Raw genomic sequence first — 20192 nt, 5'->3', positions numbered from 1 at the left:
AAATAATAAAATGAATCATTTTAGAAAAAATCAAAACGAACAAACCCGCTCTGAAAACATTTTGAGCGGCCGATTTGTGGACATTTGGATTTTTCCGAGCGTCATTGCAGACATTTTCGGCTTCATCTGCTGCAATGTGGCGACGACACGACGAATTGTGGGAGATTCTTCGGTTCCCAATTGAAAGGGTGAGAGCTGACCCCCCCCCCCATCCCACCCTTTTCTTAGTCAGCCTGATGCTTTGCTTCTATTGTTCACTCGTGCACACGCACAAACAATGGCGTCAATGGAGACGAGCCATGGGGGGTGGGGTGGGGGGGCTCCTGAGAGGGCTACAAGGGGGCGACACTTTATCGTTTCTAGAGAAATTATTTTTCTTGCTTATTTTTAGCTCACACGTCGGTGCAGTTACCCCCCCCCCCCCAAAAAAAAGCATCGTCCATATGGACGTAACGTTCAAATTGTTGAGGGTGGTCTTCATCGTTGCTAGGGGCAACCAGGGGAGTGAGCGCGTGCGTGCGCGTGCACGCGCAGGACTTGCCCGTGTCCTGCTGTGCGACCCCTCGCGCCCATTGACAGACACAAGAAGGGGGGGGGGGGGTGGGGTAGAGACGTACAGGAGGGGAGGGGGGAGGAGCGAGAGACAGAGAGAGAGAGAGCGAGAGAGAGAGAGAGAGAGAGAGAGAGAGAGAAGGTCTGGGCGGATTTGGCGCCGGCGGCGTCTTTGGCAGCCCAACACAAGCCGCGCTGCTTATTAGCGAGCGAGCTCCCGAACGGATTTACGCGCACGGAAGCAGGTGAGTTTGCCGCTTTTATTTCCATTCGGTCGTCATTCTTCCACTCCCACTCGGGCAGGTGAGGCTACAGGTCCTCCCCCTCCTCCAGGACCTCCTCCAAGGCGACAAAGCAGACAAACGCGCGCATTCCCTTCTGATGCTCCGCATGCACGCGTTTTAGGTTTTTTTGTTTTTCTTGGGCTCTCTTTGGCGCGGCGGAGGAGCACAAATACAATCAAGCGGTGGTGGGGCGGCGGATTTGGTGGTCTGGCGACGTTTGGCCCAAAACGCGTGCGCGTTTGCGTGCTGAACACGATTGAGATTTTTTTTAGTAATCGTCCTCCTTTTGCAGCGCACGTGTGCGTGTGTCATACATGTGCGCGCGTGCGCGACGAGGAAGCATAAATCCCTCACGCGCACACGCACACACTTGTTTACGCGCCTCGACAATAAAATGCCCCCCCCCCCCCCCCAAAAAAAAAGGCGAAGCCAGAATGACAGCGTGCGCGCGCACAGACAGACAGAAGGGAGCGCGTTGGGGGTTGTTGGCGTTTGGGGGCGCACTTTGGAAGGGGGGGGGTCTCAGCCATTTTCAAATGATGGAAATTTGGAATGAGATTTGAATGCGATTTGCTGGACTTGACTTGAGGCTGCACGCGCACGCGCGCGCTAGACAAGGAGGCTGCTTGTTGGGAATTTGGCGCTTCACTTGTTTTGTTCAATGAGAAATTCAGTGGGAGCCCCCCCCCCCTCCCCCAAAGCCACTTCCCGCCCATTTAGCCCCCCCCCCCCCCCCTCATCCACCCCGCCCACTCGTCACCACTTCTTGTTGGAGGTTTTTGGGCGACTATTAATAAAATTGTTGGTGTGAATAATATTTGGACTTTGATGGTGTGAGCAGCGGCGTCACAAGCCTTGATGGCGCCGAAGGAGAACCCCATTTGACCCCCCCCCCCCCCGCCCCCACCCACTGCAGTGTCACCACCGCTTGAGTCGCTCGACTGAGACTGAAGTGTTGCGATTGTCGGTGAGATCGAAGCGAACGTCGCATGTTGGTCATCGGGTTGCACATTTTGGAAGTGTTATTGGATTTGAAAAAATGAACATATTTTATGCTTTTGCTATCGACTTAGAGGCTAAATGCTAAAAACTTCTCCCATAATGCCACAGGGTATTAACTTGCACGTTTAAAAAAAAAAAGGAAGCTTTTTTAGCATTTGGCCTTCGTTGCACGTATGTTGAAAAATGAGGTCAACATTGTTTATTCCTAAATTTGACAATTTATTACATCTGCTGTGCATGATTTCCATTCATCATTTTTTTCCCCCATAATGCCGCGGGGCATGCACATGCACAAATCAGTACCCCGTGGCATGATGGGGGAAAATGCTAAGTTTGTAGCATTTAGCATACGTCGCATTGCCTCCACGCGGGCAATCGCACGCGAGTGCAAAGCTGGCGGAAATTTCCAGAAGAAATTTGGTGTCGTTTAACAGGACACCAAAAAAAAGAACAACGTTTAACTTCACCGAATGAGTTTGTCGGTTGACCACAAGTGAAGTCAATTCAAAGGAATTTCGTCCTTTGTCATGTTTGGCAAAGCCGCTTAATAGCGCCACCATCTGGTTTGTTGATTTCCACTGCAAAAAAAGCATGTGATGGCGCGATGCACTCGTTTGGCAAATTTGTGCTTGTATCTCAAGACCAACACTTGACTCGTAATAATCAACGTTATGCGCATTGGCCTTTTCATAGCTTAGCTCATCTTTGACAGACCAATCACAACTCAAGTTCCAGACCAACAAACGCAAACGAGCACAAGCACAGAACAATTGAGAGAAAAAGAAACAAGCCCAAACAGCAGCTCGTATGTGGAAGACCTCATATGTCAAGGCGCTTGTATCTCAGGGCGCCACCGTCCTACTTTTAGCACCTCAGGCGGCATCATGTCATGAGAAGACTTCGCCAGTCGCCATGTTAGAAGTTTGCTGCGCCCCCAAAATGGAGGAGAGGACACAGTGAGGAAGGAGCGAGGGAGGGGCTTATTAGAAATGCTAATTCGTTTCATTTTCCTTCCCCTTTTCAGTGGGACTGGAGCACCTGCTGTCTCCAGCGTACACCCCCACTTTTCACCCCCCCCCCTCCCACTGCCACAACTTGGGAAGGGGGGGGGGGGGGCTAAAGAATCCTCACTTTTCAAGTTTGGGTAGTATTTTTCTTCACGTGGTCCGCTAAAGGCGGGTTGAGGCCACTTGGCACCTCCACATGCAAGTCAAGTTCACCACAAAACAAAGACAGCTTTTGCTTTCAAAGCTACCACATTGTCTCCGTTAGCTTAACGCTGACATACAACGGGAACCCTCAAAGGCCAACTATGATCATTGATGTGTTGCTAGGATGAAACACAGGCACAAAAGGTGCCACGACGCATGATTGGAGACAACGTAATACTGACAGGCATATCTTCTTTATCCTCTGTGAAGACCAACTCATATTAATGCTGCGCTGAGAACCTGTGAGATGAGCTGGGCCCCCAAACGTAGCATAATCCGTCCGTCCGTCCGTCCAAGGTGCGCACACGACGAGCAACGCAGTTGAAGGACAAAGCTTGACAACAATTATTTAGATTTTCATTTCATGAAATCATTTCTGTCTGTTTTTCCAAAGACTGATATTATCGAGTGTTGCATTTCTCATTAGAAAAAAGAAGAAGCTTTGCTTGCTTTTTGTTGGACATTTTTTTTGTGGGGAGTTTTGATATAAAAAACAATTCTGGCGCGCTGCAGCGGATCAAGGGCATTTGTTCATCATTTCGGAACTCTGATTAGCACGTCTGCCTCACAGTTGTGAGGCGCAGGGTTCGAGTGGGGCTCCAGCCTTCCTGTGTGGAGTTTGCATGTCGTCCCCGTGCCTGCGTGGCTTTTGCGAATGTTTTTTCCTTCCTGTGTGTCCTGCGATTGGCTGGTGACTTCAGGCCCGCCTACTGCCAGCTGGGATAGGCTCCAGCATGCCCGCAACCCTTGTGAGGATAAGCGCTTTGGAAAACGGATGAAAGAATGAATTCAAATTGTGTTTGTAGCACACAGCACCTACCTCGGGTCCAAAAGTTGCCAAAAAACAAAACATTCGATCTTTCTTAGTCCACTCAAGTGTTTTTGTTCACTTTTGACGCAGTTGGGTTGACGATTTGGAGGCAGGAGATTGGTTTTGGGCAGGTGGAAGAGGGGCGTGGCTCAGTGGTAGAGTGGCCGTCTCCCAAGCCGGAAGTTGTGGTTTCGATCCCATGCCATTGTGACCACGTGGCGTCATCGGTAGGTGAGCGAGTCGTCGAACGCAAAGCGCTTTAAGGGCCTTGGAAGGCGCGAAAGCGCTAAATCAATGGAGTAGCTAGCATTCAACGTTAAGAGCTGAAGCCATTTTGGAATTGTGACCTGCAGCCGAATTCAACATTCTTACAAAACAAAACGTTGGCGGCGGCTCGATGGTGAACACGGCTGACTTTGCACTCGGGGTTTGGGACCTTTGTTGTTTCTTCGTTGACGCTGGGACGCAGAGACGAAAACCTCACAGGGCTTAGCTTAGCCTAGCTAGCCAGCTAGCTAGCGGTAAGACAGACGCGACATGGAGGAATTTCAAACTTGCAATTAGAGTAAAAAGCAGAGGTGGCCATTTACAAAATGTTGCTGCTTTGTCATTTGTCATCGATCCGCGCCCCATCGGCCAATGGCAGACGGGATCCCGCCAGTGCCGATGGAACGCTGACCTCAAAAGGAAACGCGGCGCCATCCGTCTTGGTACGCCTCAAAATGGTGTTGTTTTAAAAACCCGAATATGAGGCTTGGCAAAGCGCTTTGGGCAACATATGATGATGATGATGATGATGATGATGATGATGATGAAGCACTATACAGTACAAGTTCACTTCCCATTATTATCAAATCAATTTTTCGTGTTTTTCTGCAAGTCATAACTTATTTGAATGGAGTCGGTGGTTCAATTTGAAACAAACACGTGAATGTGAATTTGCGGTGCGAGTCGTGACCGTCTCGTCTCGTACGTCGCGAAGATTAGATGTCGCACTGACTCGGAACGGCTAATATGCGTTAGCGTGTTCACATTTTAAAGATGGAATTTTAAGGACCGCTTATAATTTCGTTTCAAATTTCTTTGTGTTCATTCAAACAATTAAGACTTTGTAGCAATTTAATGAAAGAAGACAAGATTCTTCTTGCAAATATATTCAACAACAAAGACAACGTTGAGGTTTCTGTTGACTTTCTGCCAAATTCATTGGCCGGCCTCGCGCGAACGCGTTCCGTGCTAGCAAAACGAGCATCCAAATCCTCAACCCAACATGCTGGCTCGAAATAACCCAACATCGGCTGCTTCCATCTTGGACTCCACCAATCCTGGCTCAGCTATGCCACGTCACCATATTTGGGTGACCACGCCCCCTTTTAAGCGTGTACGTCCACATTGTTAGTGAAACAGCTTGCCAACAGAATGATCAGGATGAGGAAGAGGAAGATGTGGAAGAGGAAGATGTGGAAGAGGAAGAGGATGAAGAAGATGAGAATGACTCACCGTTGCCATGGTGACCAAAGGGCCCACCAGCCTGGCGTGGCCCCCGTGTAAGTGGATGATGTCATCTCATGACATCAGGAGTGTGCAAACAAACACAGTGCAGCTCAGTTACTCCCAAAATGGAGTACTTGAGTCCTTTTTGTTGTTTGACCTCATTCCACTTGACGCTGATATTTGGAGGCCGACTTGTGACTTTGACTTGAGCGTGATTGTTTGAAAGCAGCAGTACTCGAGTACAATTTGTGGCTACTCGGATACTCTCTCCCGCCACTTACTTGCTTCCGAAATGCGACGGGGCAGTTGCTGCAACTCGTACGAAGCGTGAGCTTGCAGATGATTGACGGGTCAGCGTGAGCCAATCAGAGCTTGAGGAGCGAAGAGAATCCGCAGCTGAAAGAAACGCTGCGTGGGACAAAAGACGCACGGAGGAAAAGCGAGACGGAGGGAGGCAGTGGACAAGATGGCGGGCGGGCGGGCGGGAGGGGTTGAACAAGGCTTAGATTGTGGGAGCGGTCGCCGAGTCGGGCGTCACGTGCGGGTCACGAGTTGCGCCAGCGGAATGTCAAGATGGACGCAGCGCACAAAGACAAGCGACAGTTGGAAGCGACGACTTTTTTTTTTTCCGGGTATTCCAAGGATCAAATATTTGGTGCTCCCAATCAGTCTTTTCTTCTTCCCTGCCTGGTATATGTGCCCCCCCCCCTCGCCCCCCCCCTCGCCCCCCCCCCCCCAACCTTTATAGAAAAGGGGGTGAGGCCACGGCGAAGGCGCGCCAGCGAGCGCGTGACGGCACAGAAGGCGTCTGTGTGTCCCTCCAGGCCATGAAGGGGCTTCTGTTCCTTCCGACACAATCGCTTACTCATCAACTTACTTTCTTAATCACTCGATTGACACTCGAGTCCATTTGTTACCGATTGGCTGATTGTTGGCCCTTCGGTTTTTTTTGTTTTTTTTTTGGCTTTGGTTTTTGTTTGTTGTTAGCAATGGGCGAGTAACAAGGTGTTTTTAAAACTAAAACTAAGGAAAAAACTAAAACTAAAATTCAAAAAACAATTTCGTTAACAAAATAAAATGCCTTTTAAGAAACAAAAACTAACAAACCACATTTTATAATTACAAAACTAACTAAAACTAACTGCAATTATAGCAAAAATGTCCTTCGTTTTAAGTCTTTGGTCATTCATTTAATGCATGAGCCTTTGGGGACGATTTTAAATGTGATTTCAAGTCGATTTATTTGACCAGAATAAGGACGTGTGAAAGTGTCACACAGAAATGACGTCATCCAGCAGCAGCCAATAGAAAAGCATCTTCAGATGACGTCGCTCCCATGGTGGCTTTTAAACATTGCGCACAAGTAATACACTTTTTTTTTTTAAACTCAAACTAAGACTGAAACTAACTCAAACTAAACTAAAACTAAGCATTTATTAAATCCCTAAAACTAATCGAACCACCCTGAAAACTAAAGACTACATTTAAAAACAAAATTCAAAAGGAAATAAAATGAAAATTCTAAAAACGACCCTGGCGAGTACAAATGTTGCTCCTGAACTGATATCGGCCTTAACTTAAGGCGCGTGCGTGCGTGCGTGCGTGCGTGCGTGCGCGCGCGTGCGTGCTGACCCTGTTGCTGGACTGAAGGCAACTTGAATGGCGAGTGACTTTCCTTGCATCTGCTCAGCTCAGCAACATCTTCAGTGCTTAAGCTGCTTTCGGCGGCAACACACTCAGGGACAGAGTTCAAAGGTCAAGGTGGTGGCCGACTGGCCCGAAATGAATTTGTTGCAAAGGAGCATTATGCGGCATTTGACGGGAGAAAGTTGGAAAATGTGCAGCGCCGCCAAGCCGCCGCTCTCAAACCCAAATTGTTGATTTGATTTTTGTGTCGCTCAAAGCGATCATGTGCGACGCATGCCACGCACATTCATTGAGCTGGTTCGAGCCGAGGAGACGTTCAAGAAAAGAAAAGAAAACGTTTCGGAAGAGAATGAAAATGCAACAAGTTGCCAAAAGTGAACGCGAAAGTCAAGGTGACGTCTCATCGCGACACATTTCAGGAGACAAAATCAAGAACAATTCCAATTGGTTGATAGTTTACAAATATTGATGACGGGCAGGAAAGTGGAATTTCATCGGGGGGGGGGGGGGGATCTGGGGGGGCGCAACCGCACTCAGAGGAGTTTTGGCGTGCGTGTTTTTGAGCAAACCCAAACGAATTCTTTAACATGTTGAAAAATATTCAATGTACGTTTTCAAACCAAATCCGAAGAAATGTTTTGGTGTCTTCAGCAGTTGACGGCTGCTTTTTATGCGTTGGGACAAAATGGAGAAATAAAAATCCCAGCAACTTGTTTGCTCAAAAGGATTTGTCGTTGGATCACGTGATGACAATTCATCTTAAATGATTTATTTTGCACAGATTTTGTCCTCGTTGTGGTGTCGCAAGTACGGGACCTCAGTGGCCCCCAGCAACGCAGATGCCAAATTGTGGCCCCCAGCAACGCAGATGCCAAATTGTGGCCCCCAGCAACGCAGATGCCAAATTGTGGCCCCCAGCAACGCAGATGCCAAATTGTGGCCCCCAGCAACGCAGATGCCAAATTGTGGCCCCCAGCAACGCAGATGCCAAATTGTGGCCCCAGCAACGCAGATGCCAAATTGTGGCCCCCTCTCACATTGAAGTCGACTCAAACGTTGACTTTTTAAACTTCGACCTTCAAAATCTTTTTTTGTTACATGCAAAAATGAAATTTGAATTTGGAAGCAGTTGGTGGATTTCTGACAGGTCAAAACGACAACAACTGTCCATGCAGCGTAATCCCGACTTTAAGATGACAAGAAAAGGTTTTGTTTTGTGATTGTAACGCCAACGTTCTTCAAAATATTGAGGATGAGCGACGACGTGACATTTGCACAATGCGAGATTTTTGGGGAGATTTGACATGACATTTATTTTTGCGTGACATTTGACATGCAATTCCATTGTCGGGCATGGCGGCCACCTTTGACCTTTAAACAGGACATTTGCTGGAGTTGTTTTAACGCGTGTGACATTTGTGGATCGTCTCATTTCATTCTCAGCGCATTGAACGGACGCTTGTTTCGCGCTCTCGCCTTTCGTCAGTCATGAAGCGATGAGAGGACAAACTTGCCGTCCATTCAACAGCCTGACAAAAGAGCACGACGTGAACGTTTGCAGGAGATTCCACATTTGTGTGACATTTGACCTCCACTTGGCTTCACTGGAAAGGTGAAAAAAAAAAAAGGAAAAAGGATGAGCGGAGTTTGACGCGATTCTGAACAAAACAGCAGAAAGTGGAGGAAAAGTACGATGATGTCATCTTGTTGCCGAGCTGCGGTCCAATCAGCCGTCGGCCACGTCATCACCATGACAACCAGCCAGTCACTTATGAAGCAATCAACTGGGTCACGGCTGACTTATTCTCCGTGCTAATGTTAGCATCGCCAAGGCTAACGCTAGCGCTGACGGTTAGCAACAGAGATCCAAAAACGGTCGGGGCCGTCAATCCCCTTTAAATTGGCTGCTCTCCTGCGGCGGGATTAGCGGCGCGCTAAAGCCGGCGCGCTAAAAAGGCCGAGTGTTCTGTGAGGGCGGGCTGGCGCGCACACACTTGCACGCGCACACACGGGCGGGAACGCCGAGATGGCGCTATAAGCTAAGCCGCTTCACAAAAAACAACAACAGCAGCAGCAGCAGCAGCACGACACGTCACTCTCGAGTCAAACGTGTCAACAATTAGCTTCAAGGTGAAAAGTCTTGGAAATGAAAGTGGACCTTCATCTGCCGGCTAATTGGTTGTCGTCTTCTACTTCCTGTTAGCGTAGCTTAGCTGCGTCTGACGTATGATCTGTAAATCCGAAAAACAGAACGAGGATGTTCATTTCGTACTTCGGCCCCCACAACCGGCTTAACGACATGACATTTGGCAGACACGTCCGCTATGAATGAACGTGACGCGCTCGGGTCCGAGAGAGCCGGTTCCGGTCCACTTAAGCGACCGCCTCCCTTCGGAGGAGGCGTGTTCATCATCCGGAACGTCAAGAGAGTGACAGCGACGCTCGCCAGCCGCACGCACGCCATCAATTTTCCAAATTTCACCCGGTGTCGCTGAAGGTGACACATCGGTCGTTAGCGCATAATTGCTGTATGCAAATGAGCTTTGAAAAGGCCACCAGTCAGTGATCAGTGACTTAATGAGCTCATCATATTGATATTAATACGTTCATGATCATCACGGCAGGTGTATGAAATCTGTCATAAGTCGCAGCCTTCCCCACAAAACAGGCAAAATAGGAACATGTGCGTGCGTGCGTGCGCGCATGTGACATCATCAGACAGGTGGGAAGAGCAGCCTAAACCGTGATTGGTCACAAGTCCACCGCCAAGCAACAGCCTTTGCAAACGACTTAGTCATATTATTATGGCAACTCTTATTTGCCGATTACAATGCATTTCCCTTCTCTGAATGCAGTTTGGTGGCAACTGTAATATTGTGAGATGATGATGATGATGATGATGATGATGATGATGATGATGATGAGGGAGAGACAAAGATGGAGGAGAAAAATAAACCAAAGAGCAAATCAAGCGAGCGGTGGCAGGAAGCATGAGGAAGAGGAGGAGGGAAGACAAATCCAGATGAGGAAGATGAAAGCAGAAAGAGGGAAAAATAAAGAGAGCGAGGGATGCAGACAGAGAGAGACGGGGGGCGGGGGGGGGGGGGGGGGGGAGGCGGGAAAATGAGCGGCTGAGGACGAGCCAGACAAACGAGGAGAAAGGCAAACGCTGGCGCTTGTCGTCACGCTCCCTCCTCATCCTCACTCCCTCCATTTTGTCCCCTTCATCAGTGTGAGGCGGCGCTCCCATCCTCTTCCTCATCCTCTTCCTCATCCTCATCGCGTCTTCAGCCAAACATCAAAACGTCACATTCGGTACACACAATGACAACAATTACACACACACAAGAAAATGTGGCCTTTGGGTTGACGTGACAGTCGTCACACATTCACACAAACTAACAGACACACACAAATGTCTGAATCTTTGTCAACTTTGGCCCTCGAACCCAATTGACAACACAAAATTGTTCAGGCCAGTTTGTGAAAGCTGCAGTTTCAAACAAATCCCGCCCCTAAAATGTGGTCGATGCGTCTTTCACGAGTTCAAAATGGCCAACGGACCGCATTTATTGAGCGCTTTAACATATGGCGCCCAAAGCGCTTTACAATTAAGCCTCACATTCACCCGTTCATACGCACACACTCTGGTGCTCGCGGTCGCCTGCCGGCAGGTCCGTTTGGAGCACGTCGGGGTTTCAGTGTCTTGCTCAAGGACACTTCGACACGGTCGTCAAGCGTGAGGATCGAACCCACAACCTCACGGATGGGAGACCACCACTCAACCGCGCCGTCCCCGCAGCCACAAAAAAAGTCTTGCCGGGTTTGAAAAGACACAACAAGTCGGCCATTTTGGTTTGGAGCGAGCAGCCATTTTATGCTCAACTGACTCGGTCGCTTTTGACAAAACAATTCAGCCCCCAAAGCCTTACATGAAATTTGCCTCTCTCAAGTCTCAAGTCTGAAAAGACTGAAAAGAAGTTTTGTGGTTTTGGACTGATGGACGAGTTTGTGTAAATTGTGAAAAAGCTCCGCTTTTTTTTGTGGTGGCAAAGTTTGATGACTCGGCAAAAAGACTCAAGTCTTAATAAAGGTTTTTTTTCAGTTTGACATTTGGAGACATGGCTCAGCGGTAGAGTGGTCGCCTCCCAACCGGGACGTTGTGGGTTCAACCCTCCCGCCATATGGGAAGCGCTCTATAAAAAGCGGTCCATTTAGCATTTATGAGTGGACACCCCAAGAAAAGAAAGCCCGAAAACATTTGAAGTGACCAAATGTTGCTCGCTGGGAGCCGATCGTGTTAGCGTGAGCAGATCTGCGGGGGCGCGACGGAGTGGAAAGGAAGGAGGTCGTGCGAAGGCTGTTTGGACAAGTTGAATTATTCAAGACGGGACGCACGTTCATCTTGACGACCTTCACTTGGCACAACTGCAGGACCTTTTTGCAGAACATGCGCGGCTTTAGAGGAGCCCTCAGCAAACCGACGTAAATCCTCAATTCGCGCAACAAAAAAGTCAACCATTTGAAGCAACACTAAGGAACTTTCCGTTTACGTTGATTATGGTGCCGCCATATGGACAAAGTCGGTAATGTAATGCCTAAAGGAAGACCACGTTTCCCATGAGGACAAGCGCACTGCGTCATTTTTTTAGCTCATGACATTCAAATTGACTTCCGACTTTGTAACAAATGGGGAAAAAGGGATGTGACGTACGCCATCAAGCAGTCAGCACATTTGTCGTTTGTCCTCCTCAAAGTTGCCAGCCAAAATAATACAGACCCCCTCAGGCCAAGGCAAAGGTACCATTCAACCCGTTTGAAGTCCATGTTTCATCAGAAGAGTTACGAAAATATTTTACGGTTGAAAAATTCCTTAGTGCTACTTTAAAAGTACACTTTCAGTCTGCTGACTCAATGCTAACTAATTAGCATCTAGTGACGCACTGATGACCTGAGAGCAGAGTTGAGTTGGAGGCGGGACTCACACTGCCTGCTGAAATGTTATTGGCTGACAAATTCAAGTTTGTCCTGCAGAGAAGTCACAACAAGAGCATATTTGTGACCGTCCCTGGAAAAATAGGAAGGAAAAAAAAAGTCCTCATGTGACAAAAACATCACAATTGAGAAGACTCGCGTTGTGCCGTGTGAGATCCGCCGAGCCAGAAGCAACATGGCAGCCAGTGCGGTTGGTGTCACGTTCGTCTTCACGCCGCGCTCGCTCGCTGACTGTGCTGCCCCGCGTCCCTCAGCCACATCACTTTTTGCACCCGAGACCCTCACAGTGCGCCATTGTCCGTCTGTCCATCCGCGGCGTCTCAACGTGCGCTCGCTCCCACCCGCCGCCTCACGTTCGTTGATGCGACGACTCGCGCGTGTTTCAGGCCCTGCGTTTAGCGTCAGGCTCGCTTCTCACGTCTGAAAGTCTTCCGGGAACTCGTTGGCGCTAACTCTTTTGAAACCTTGTCCTCCGCAGGAGTCAGGAGGATTCGTAGGATGCTGAGGATCTTCCCGCCACGCTGCTTTCCATGAGCTGAGAGCGCCACCTCGCGGGAGCAACCAATCAGCAGAGAGAGCGAGGAAGAGGAGGGAAGAAGGCCAGGGAAGGAAGGAAAGAAGGAAGAAACTTTTTTTGGGGGTTGCAGTTTATTTCCACGTCGTAAATGGCGGCAACGGAGGCCAGCGCGGCGCCCGCGGTCCAGGAAGACGGGAAGAGTCCGGAGAACAAGCAGGCAGAAGCTGAACAGCCCGCCCACAACTCGGAAAGCGTCAACAGTGAGCCGGTGGACAAAGATGGCACCGCGGTCAACAGCGAGGTCGTCCCGGCCAAAGAGACCGTCGCTAACGACACGTCGGTGGAGGCGGCGAGCGCCGACGAGGAGGCCGGAGCCGTCAGCGGCGAGGCGGCGCCCCCCCAGAGCTCGGAGAACCACGAGCACAAGACCTCCTTCCTGGACTCCTTCCTTAACAAGAGCGGCCTGGGTAAGGTGATGTCGGGACGGAAAAAAAAAGAGGCCGGCGCCGCCGCCGCCGCAGGACCCGGCTCGGAGGAGAGCGCCGCCGAGGGGGCCGAGAAAGAGCGAGAGAAAACCGCAGACGAGCCGGCGGCGCCTGAGGCGGGAGCGGAAGGAGGTAGCGGGGGGGAGGCCGCCGAGAAAGCGCAGGAAAACGGAGAGAAGGAGGACGAGAAGAAGTGCAAAGAGTCCAAGTCTTCGGTTCGGGATCTGATCAGGAAGCCGGTGGCCAAGATCTTCTCCCATCGGAGCACAGAGAAGAAGGACGGCAACACCTTAGAACCTCCTAAACAAGTCAAGGTCCGCTCCAAGTCCCTGGACCGCCTGGAGGATCCCGAAGCGCTTAACGCCAACGCAGACTCGGCCGCTGAGGAGGCGGGAGGTGCAGAAGGAGGAGCGGAGGCAGAGATGGAGCAGAAAGCCTCCTCGTCTTCCGCCAGCGCCGCCAAGCACATGAAGCGCTGGCACTCCTTCAAGAAGCTCATGGCGCAGAAAGCACACAAAAGGAGCGGCGGCGGCGGCGGCGCCACCGAAGACGGCGCCGACGCAGAGGGAGGCGCAGACTCCTCCACCCTGGACTCCAAGGAGTCGGGCCAGAAGAGGTGGAAGCTCAAGCGCTCCTGGACATTCCAGGGCCTCAAGAGGGATCCGTCCATGGTGGGCATCAGCGGCAAGACCAGGAGCTCCGACAAAGACTCGGCCGACGCGCCCGAGGAGGCGGCGGACGCCGACCAAAGTGCCGAGGGGGGCGGCGAGGAGGACAAGGCCGACGGCGGAGGCGAGGAGAAGGCGGAGGCGAGCGAGGAGGAGAAAGTGGCCGGGGGGGCCACCGTCACGCAGCACGCCAACGAGATCTGGACCTCCTTTAAGAAGCGCGTCATCCCCAAGTCCAAACGCGCAAACACAGAGTGCCACCCCAGCGCCGATGATGACGGCGCCGCCGCCGCCACCGCCGCCACCGCGCCCGCATCAGGTCAGAAAGCAAAACTTTTGTTCCACAGGATTTGAAGACATTTTATAGCTCCACAAATGAAATATATATATATTTTTTATTAAATATTCAACAGCTAGCTAGCTAGCTAGCTATGCCTACAGTCCGAGAACGCACAGCCTCTTTGATAGTCTGCGGGTGTGACTGCTTTAGAGCGCCTCGTTGTCAGCCATGAGTGCACGCATGTCACATTGAGGAAGGTGGAAGTGCCAGAATGGGGATGGCAGGAAGGGGTTGAATTTATTGATTTCTGGCGAGCGTGGAGCTTTAGAGCGCCTCGTTGGTGTGCCGTGGAAAAGCACTAAGAATGACCACAGCAAGACCGAATATGGATCAAGTAGCGTCCATTTTTCCAGGTCAAAGTCGAGGAACTTGATTCACAATTTCTTTTTAACTAAGTTGCTTCCAAAAACGTATAAATACGTTCTATTTGAAATGTTTTAAGTGTCGCAAAGACGTTTTTATGTTTTTTTTTATGCTTGAGCAAACAGAAGGCTTTGATGCAGCCTCTCAACTGCAAAGAACGGTTGAAGAAATGGTAGTTATTACAATGGCCAGCAGGTGGCAGCAAAGCAAAAGAGATCAACCAGTGCCATGTTGAAAAAAGCTCACAATTCTAAACAGATTTGTGAATAATGATGAAACTTAGCTATATCCTAATTGCTGCAAAACGGAAACAGATAAAAATATAATTTTTCTTCCCGATGAAAGAAGAGACTCTAATCTTTCTTTTAGTAGGTTTCACGTTTTGATAGCAATAGAACACATTATTCTGTGGGCCTTGCAAAGTCAGTCAAAATCCAGTAAAAGAGCCGGTGTGAAGGGGGTTGCTTCTCTCAAAATGGCTGCCAGTCAATGAACTAATGCATTCAAATTTGTCAGGGTCGTTAACAACACTCTTTTGTTTTCATTTGACAGTGACTTTAAATTCAAGTTCTAACTCTTCTTAAGACGCTCCGAACTCAAGTTGGTCCTTGTACGTTTGAATGTGGAATTGTTTAGTGGAATAAATGTAAGAAAAGATGAATTCCATGGGATTTGTTTGTCATGGAAAGCAAGTTTGACAAGGACATAAAAGTGAGAGAACGATTGTGCTAACAGAAAAGTGTCAAAGTGTGAGCAGCCGTCTGGAACTGAAATCATACGTGACGTGGTTTGTGTGCTTCAGGCGAGGACGGCGCCACAGAGGACGGAAAAGACGCAAAATCCGCCAAGGCCAAGCGTTCGCACTTTGGCCGGGCTGTCTCCCTCAAGAACTTCATCCTGCGCAAAGGCAAGTCCACCAGCGTGGACACGGGCGACGCCGCCAAAGAGGATGAAGAGGAGGCCGCCGATGCCGCTGCCGCCGATGCCGCTGCCCCCGCCGCCGCCGAGGGAGGAGACGGCCAAGGAGACACTCAAGGAGACGGCCAAGCCGCCAGCGCAGAAACCGATGACAAAGGCGTCCAGCAAAAGGAAGCCGAGGCCGAGGCGCCGAAGACGCCGAGCCACGCTCCCGTCACTAACGGCGAGAACGGCTGCGAGAACGGAACCGCCGAGGACGACACCCACAATCACCAACAAGACGACGGCCAGAAGAACAGCAGCCCCGTGAAGAAGAGCAAGGAGCTGGGCGGAGCCAAGGAGGAGACCAACGCCAAGGTCATCAACACCACGGCGCCACCTGTGAACAGCGGTGAGTTACTACACCACCACCGAGACGACCGTCAGAACCACGGCCGACAAGGAGATGCTAACGACAGACCGCCGCCGCCGCTAACAAACATTACCAATGAGCTGAGGGGGGAGGAGGAAGGGGAGCAAGATGAGGATGAGGAGGAGGTGAGGAAGAGGGAGCTGCGAGATGTGGCCGTGGCTATTGTCCGGAGTGTCATGTCAGCCGCCGCTGACCAATTAGAGCGCGAGCTACGCCGCGGCGCGCTCAACGGCCGACACGCCACCTCCACCTGCTAATATGCTAGCATGCTAGCGCACAACACACATACGCCAGTTAGCACAGAAAAAAACGGCCAAAAATGAATCAAGTGAAAAGGTTCGATTTTACAGGCTCAAACACAAATAAGCTTGGCACAGACAGTTAGCATTAGCATGACTGCCGTGCTAATTAAAAGTTTCAAGTAGCAATGTGACAAGTGGCCGCCATCTTTACACAATTTTCTAAAAAAAAAAGAAAAGGTATTGAGCACTTCAAATGCTTCTTAAATCCTCCATAGCAAACAAATTCAGAAAAAAACCACTTGTTGATTTAAGCAAATGATCTCGTCTGCTGCCTTTAGTGAATAAATTCCGTTTACACTTTGGGAGTGAAACTTGTAGGCAAGTGACGCCGTTTGAAACGTTGCGTCACTTCCCCCATCGAGTAGCAGACCAAACCAAAGCGTCCAACAAGACGTGTTGAGAAATAATGAAGGTTGGCACAAAAAAAAAAAAACCCCGATGTTTTTCAATCTTGATCATTAATTGCTTTTATAAAACTATTGTTTTCAAAACGCCAGTTACAAAAAACTAAATATATTACATATTACTTCAACATTTTATTAACATTTAAAGTACTGTAAACCCTAAAATGTAAAAAGATAGACGTGAGCAATTTTTTTACTCAACATGCCCAAAAACCAACAACTTCGGAAGCATTCCCCGGAAAAGCGCACACACGGATTTGTCCGGATGCTAGCATCCGATTTTCCAAATTCTTGCTGCATTCTCGTCAGGTTGAAGTGGACTCGGCATTTGAAGATTGTCATTGCAAGCAACTATTGTCACATTACTACTTAAGAGTTTAAAGGCAAGTACGCTATTTAGCTTAGCGTAGCTACCTAGCATCCACCCAAAGACAAATACGTTAGCGTCATCGCACCTCAATAAGTGAAAAGTTGAAAGGCCGACACACTGCACACGCGTTAGCTTAGCGTTCACGCTGTCAAGAGACTCGCCGTTTACACTTTCACATTAGAGGACGACTAAAACACGATGAGCCCAATTGGTGGCACGAGACTGCGCTCGTTGAGCTCTCCTTGCGCTGCAGACACACGTTGACTTCTTGATTCCCAAACTTCATATTTGACATTCCAAAGATCTGGCGGAAAACTGAATGGTCGCAAAAAAAAAGTCGTCCCTCGCGATATCGTAGTTCACTTTTTGCAGCTTGACGACATCGCCGATTTGTCTTTCGTGTGTGTGTGTGTGTGTCACGGATTATTTGCACAATGTTACGCAACACCAAGAGTGAGCCAGGTGGGAAGATGGCGTGAAAGACAGACAATGTCCAAAGTTTGGGATCATTTCACGTTTACTACAAGAAGCTGTCGTCCAAGGTGCAAATTAGTTTGACGTTTTTTTTCATTTGCAAATGTTCAGTTCAGGCCATCTTGGCCACGTCGCTTGGAGGATTCGCACCAGAAAAAAGCAAACAAAAAAGCCCACGCTCGGTGATGACGACGACGACGCCATCAAATTCACATTTAACGTCAAGCCATTCCTTCTGGACTGGCGTGTAGAAATTTTTATGGCTTACTCATCAAAGTAAGAAAAAGAAAGAAAGAAATAGGCCAAGTGTTGATCAAGATTCAAAAAGAACTTTTGCTTCATCAGCCGAATGTGGAAGTCAAACTTATCACACATTCACATGAAACTTGCCAAAGTGTGAAAAACATTTTTGACTGGCAAACTCCTGCAAATACGTTTGACTGGACATTTTCCCCATAATGGGATTGACTATTGAGTTAAAAAAGTACAAAAATAAATAAATACAATTATTATTATTTTTTATCATTTGGTCTACATTATATCAATACATTTGAAAATTTAATACGTAAACGTTGATTAATAGTGATTGTTATTGTTTTATTATCCCCCCCCTCCAACCGTAATGCCACGAATGATGCGCCTTGTGGCATTATGGGGGAAAAAAATGCTACTTTTTTAGCACATTTAGCCTGTGAGCACGTTGGAAGGATTTTGCCAGTCAAAAATGTTAATTTTGAGTTAATTTAAAGTTCCTTTCATGCCACTTAACACACGATTCATGAGCGCTCCTTACTTGGAAGCCTGTAATGTGGGAATTCCAGCCGTAGCCCAGCAGACACGTCCACGTCAACATTTGTAATAATGCATATTTTTGTGGAGACTGGGGTCACGTTTACATTTGAGTAATGTGCAGAATTTCACAAGTTACTTCATGTTCAAGACGAGATAACTCTTAATATGAAAAGAAAATGCATTGAGGTGGTTGTCATCGTCTTACAAATGCAATCATGCCATCTAGTGGTAGAAAAATGACCAACACAAATCAATATCACACTCGTTTTTTACAGTACGTCTTTTTAATTTGAATTCAATGCTATTTGTTATTATGAAATGACAGGATCAAAGACTAAAAGATGCAGCCATATTTCTATTCTATAAAACCACTTTTATGTTAACTTGAGCTTGAAACTTAGAAAAATAATATTTTATTGTACATTTAGAACATATAAAAATGTGCGATTAATCATGAGTTAACTATTGAAGTCATGCAATTAATTATGATAAAAAAATATATTAATATATCACCCAATGTAAATTGGCAGCTCCACATTTCTGTACATGAACTTTTGACTTTGGAACATTTATTTTTTCTGGTGTGGCATCAATAAGCTTCTGTAGAAACCGGCTTCCAACAGAGTAAAAAAAACACAACAACACATATATAAGCATTTTCTTTTACAGTCCAGTATTTTTTTTTTACTCGCGCAAACGGAGACGTTTTTTAAAAATCTCTCTATTATTTTTGTGATCTGTAAGCGCATACGAATGTGGCGAGGTAGAAGAATTCGTAGTGGGCTGTCGTCGAACGAGCCCAAATGTTGATGGGATGGCGATGCCAGCCGGCGTTTGTTGGGACACGCAAGCGATGACGCCACCGGCAGCCCGCAACGTTCTTCTTGTTCTTCTGCTAACTGCTCTCTTCATTTTTGCACACCTTTTGACTGTCTTCTGTTATCATTCAGCAGACAAAAAGGCGGGAAGCGCGTGAGGCCGCACAAAGAGGATTAGAACTTCCCGCCCGCCCGGGAGTCGCTGAGCAAGGAGCTCTGAGCACCCCCCCCCCCTCACTTGCACCCACCCACCCCCACACCCAAATCCTCATTTATTGACACCCCCAACCCCACCCCCACCTAAAAGGAGTTATCACGTGTTAAGAGGTTGCCGTGGTGACCAAGAATGAGCGGCTGGGAGAGTTCACGTAGATGACAACCAATCAAAATAGAACAAATACTCGGAAAGCAATAATCCACCCCGCCCCGTTCCATTTCCTCTGCTTGTCTGTGACATTTTATATTGTCTACAAGAGAAATGCAAAGGTAGCAAAAAAATGCATTCCAGACCCCCACCCCACGTTTGTACCGAGCCAATTGTTGGATGAAAAGGCGTAAAAAGAAGGATAAGAAAAAAAAGAAAAAAAGAAAAGAAGACTGTTAGTTTTCTATTGACAGCCGTCCGTGATGCTTTGTAGTCCCCTCCCCAAATGTCCATGGAAGTAGATTGGACTTCAGTACATAGACTGCTCCAGTAAATAGACCGCCCCGAAGACTGACCCCCCCCCCCAACGACACTGCAAATGTCTCCAGCTGTGTGTTGAGTGTTTAGACTGTTCTGTCGTGGACATGATGATGACATCAAGACAAAAAAAAACAAGCTGATTTGATTCTTTGTCTTATTTTGTAAAAGCACATCCTGTCACTGTTTGTTCCTCTGCAGTCATTTACACTCTCATGATGATGACGATGACGTTTTGTTGGTCCAGTTTTCATGTCTGCTAGCAACAAAAAAAAGAAAAGGAAAACAAAACAAAAAAAAACCCCACAAAAACAAATAGTCCAATAAAGAAGAAAATCTAACAAGTCAACTGTGGTGTGTGTGTTGGGGTGTTTATTTTGGGCCGCGTGCTGGCTGGCTGGCGGCCAATGGGATGGGGGATGGAGGATGGAGGGGGCGGGGCTAACTCATGGGGGAGCGTTTGGCTGCGCTCATTAATCCACGTATCGATAATCTCATCCGTTTACGTAACCGCCGCAATAATAGCACTTTTCTTTGTATGAAAGTGCGTTGAAAGGAATGACACACAAAAACATGCCCGTCCACGTTACTAACACACACGCGCGCAACCTTTTAGCTCCTAAAAACTAGTGCATCATCACAAGTTTGAGA

At 48.3% G+C, this 20192-nt stretch overlaps 1 protein-coding gene across 2 annotated transcripts; it reads left to right on the top strand.

The window, feature by feature from the left end:
• Positions 1-630: 630 nt before the first annotated feature.
• On the top strand, positions 631-19890 carry LOC147171711 (uncharacterized). Of its 2 annotated transcripts, none has more exons than XM_086080741.1 (4): positions 631-797; positions 12475-13985; positions 15172-15678; positions 18995-19890. In XM_086080741.1, exons 2-4 carry the CDS (start codon positions 12662-12664, stop codon positions 19015-19017), a joined length of 1854 nt encoding a protein of 617 aa, XP_085936867.1. In that variant the 5' UTR covers positions 631-797; positions 12475-12661; the 3' UTR covers positions 19018-19890. The 2 variants fall into 2 exon arrangements, with proteins under 2 accessions (XP_085936867.1, XP_085936866.1); XM_086080740.1 differs by having other exon boundaries at positions 18992-19890.
• The last annotated feature ends 302 nt before the right edge of the window (positions 19891-20192 follow it).

This window comes from Leptonotus elevatus, chromosome 7, assembly GCF_054856555.1.
Source record: "Leptonotus elevatus isolate MCC_2025b chromosome 7, RoL_Lele_1.0, whole genome shotgun sequence".
Classification (NCBI taxonomy): Eukaryota; Metazoa; Chordata; class Actinopteri; order Syngnathiformes; family Syngnathidae; genus Leptonotus; species Leptonotus elevatus.
Note: the sequence above shows the minus strand (reverse complement) of the source record. Positions and strands in the feature narration are given on the sequence as shown.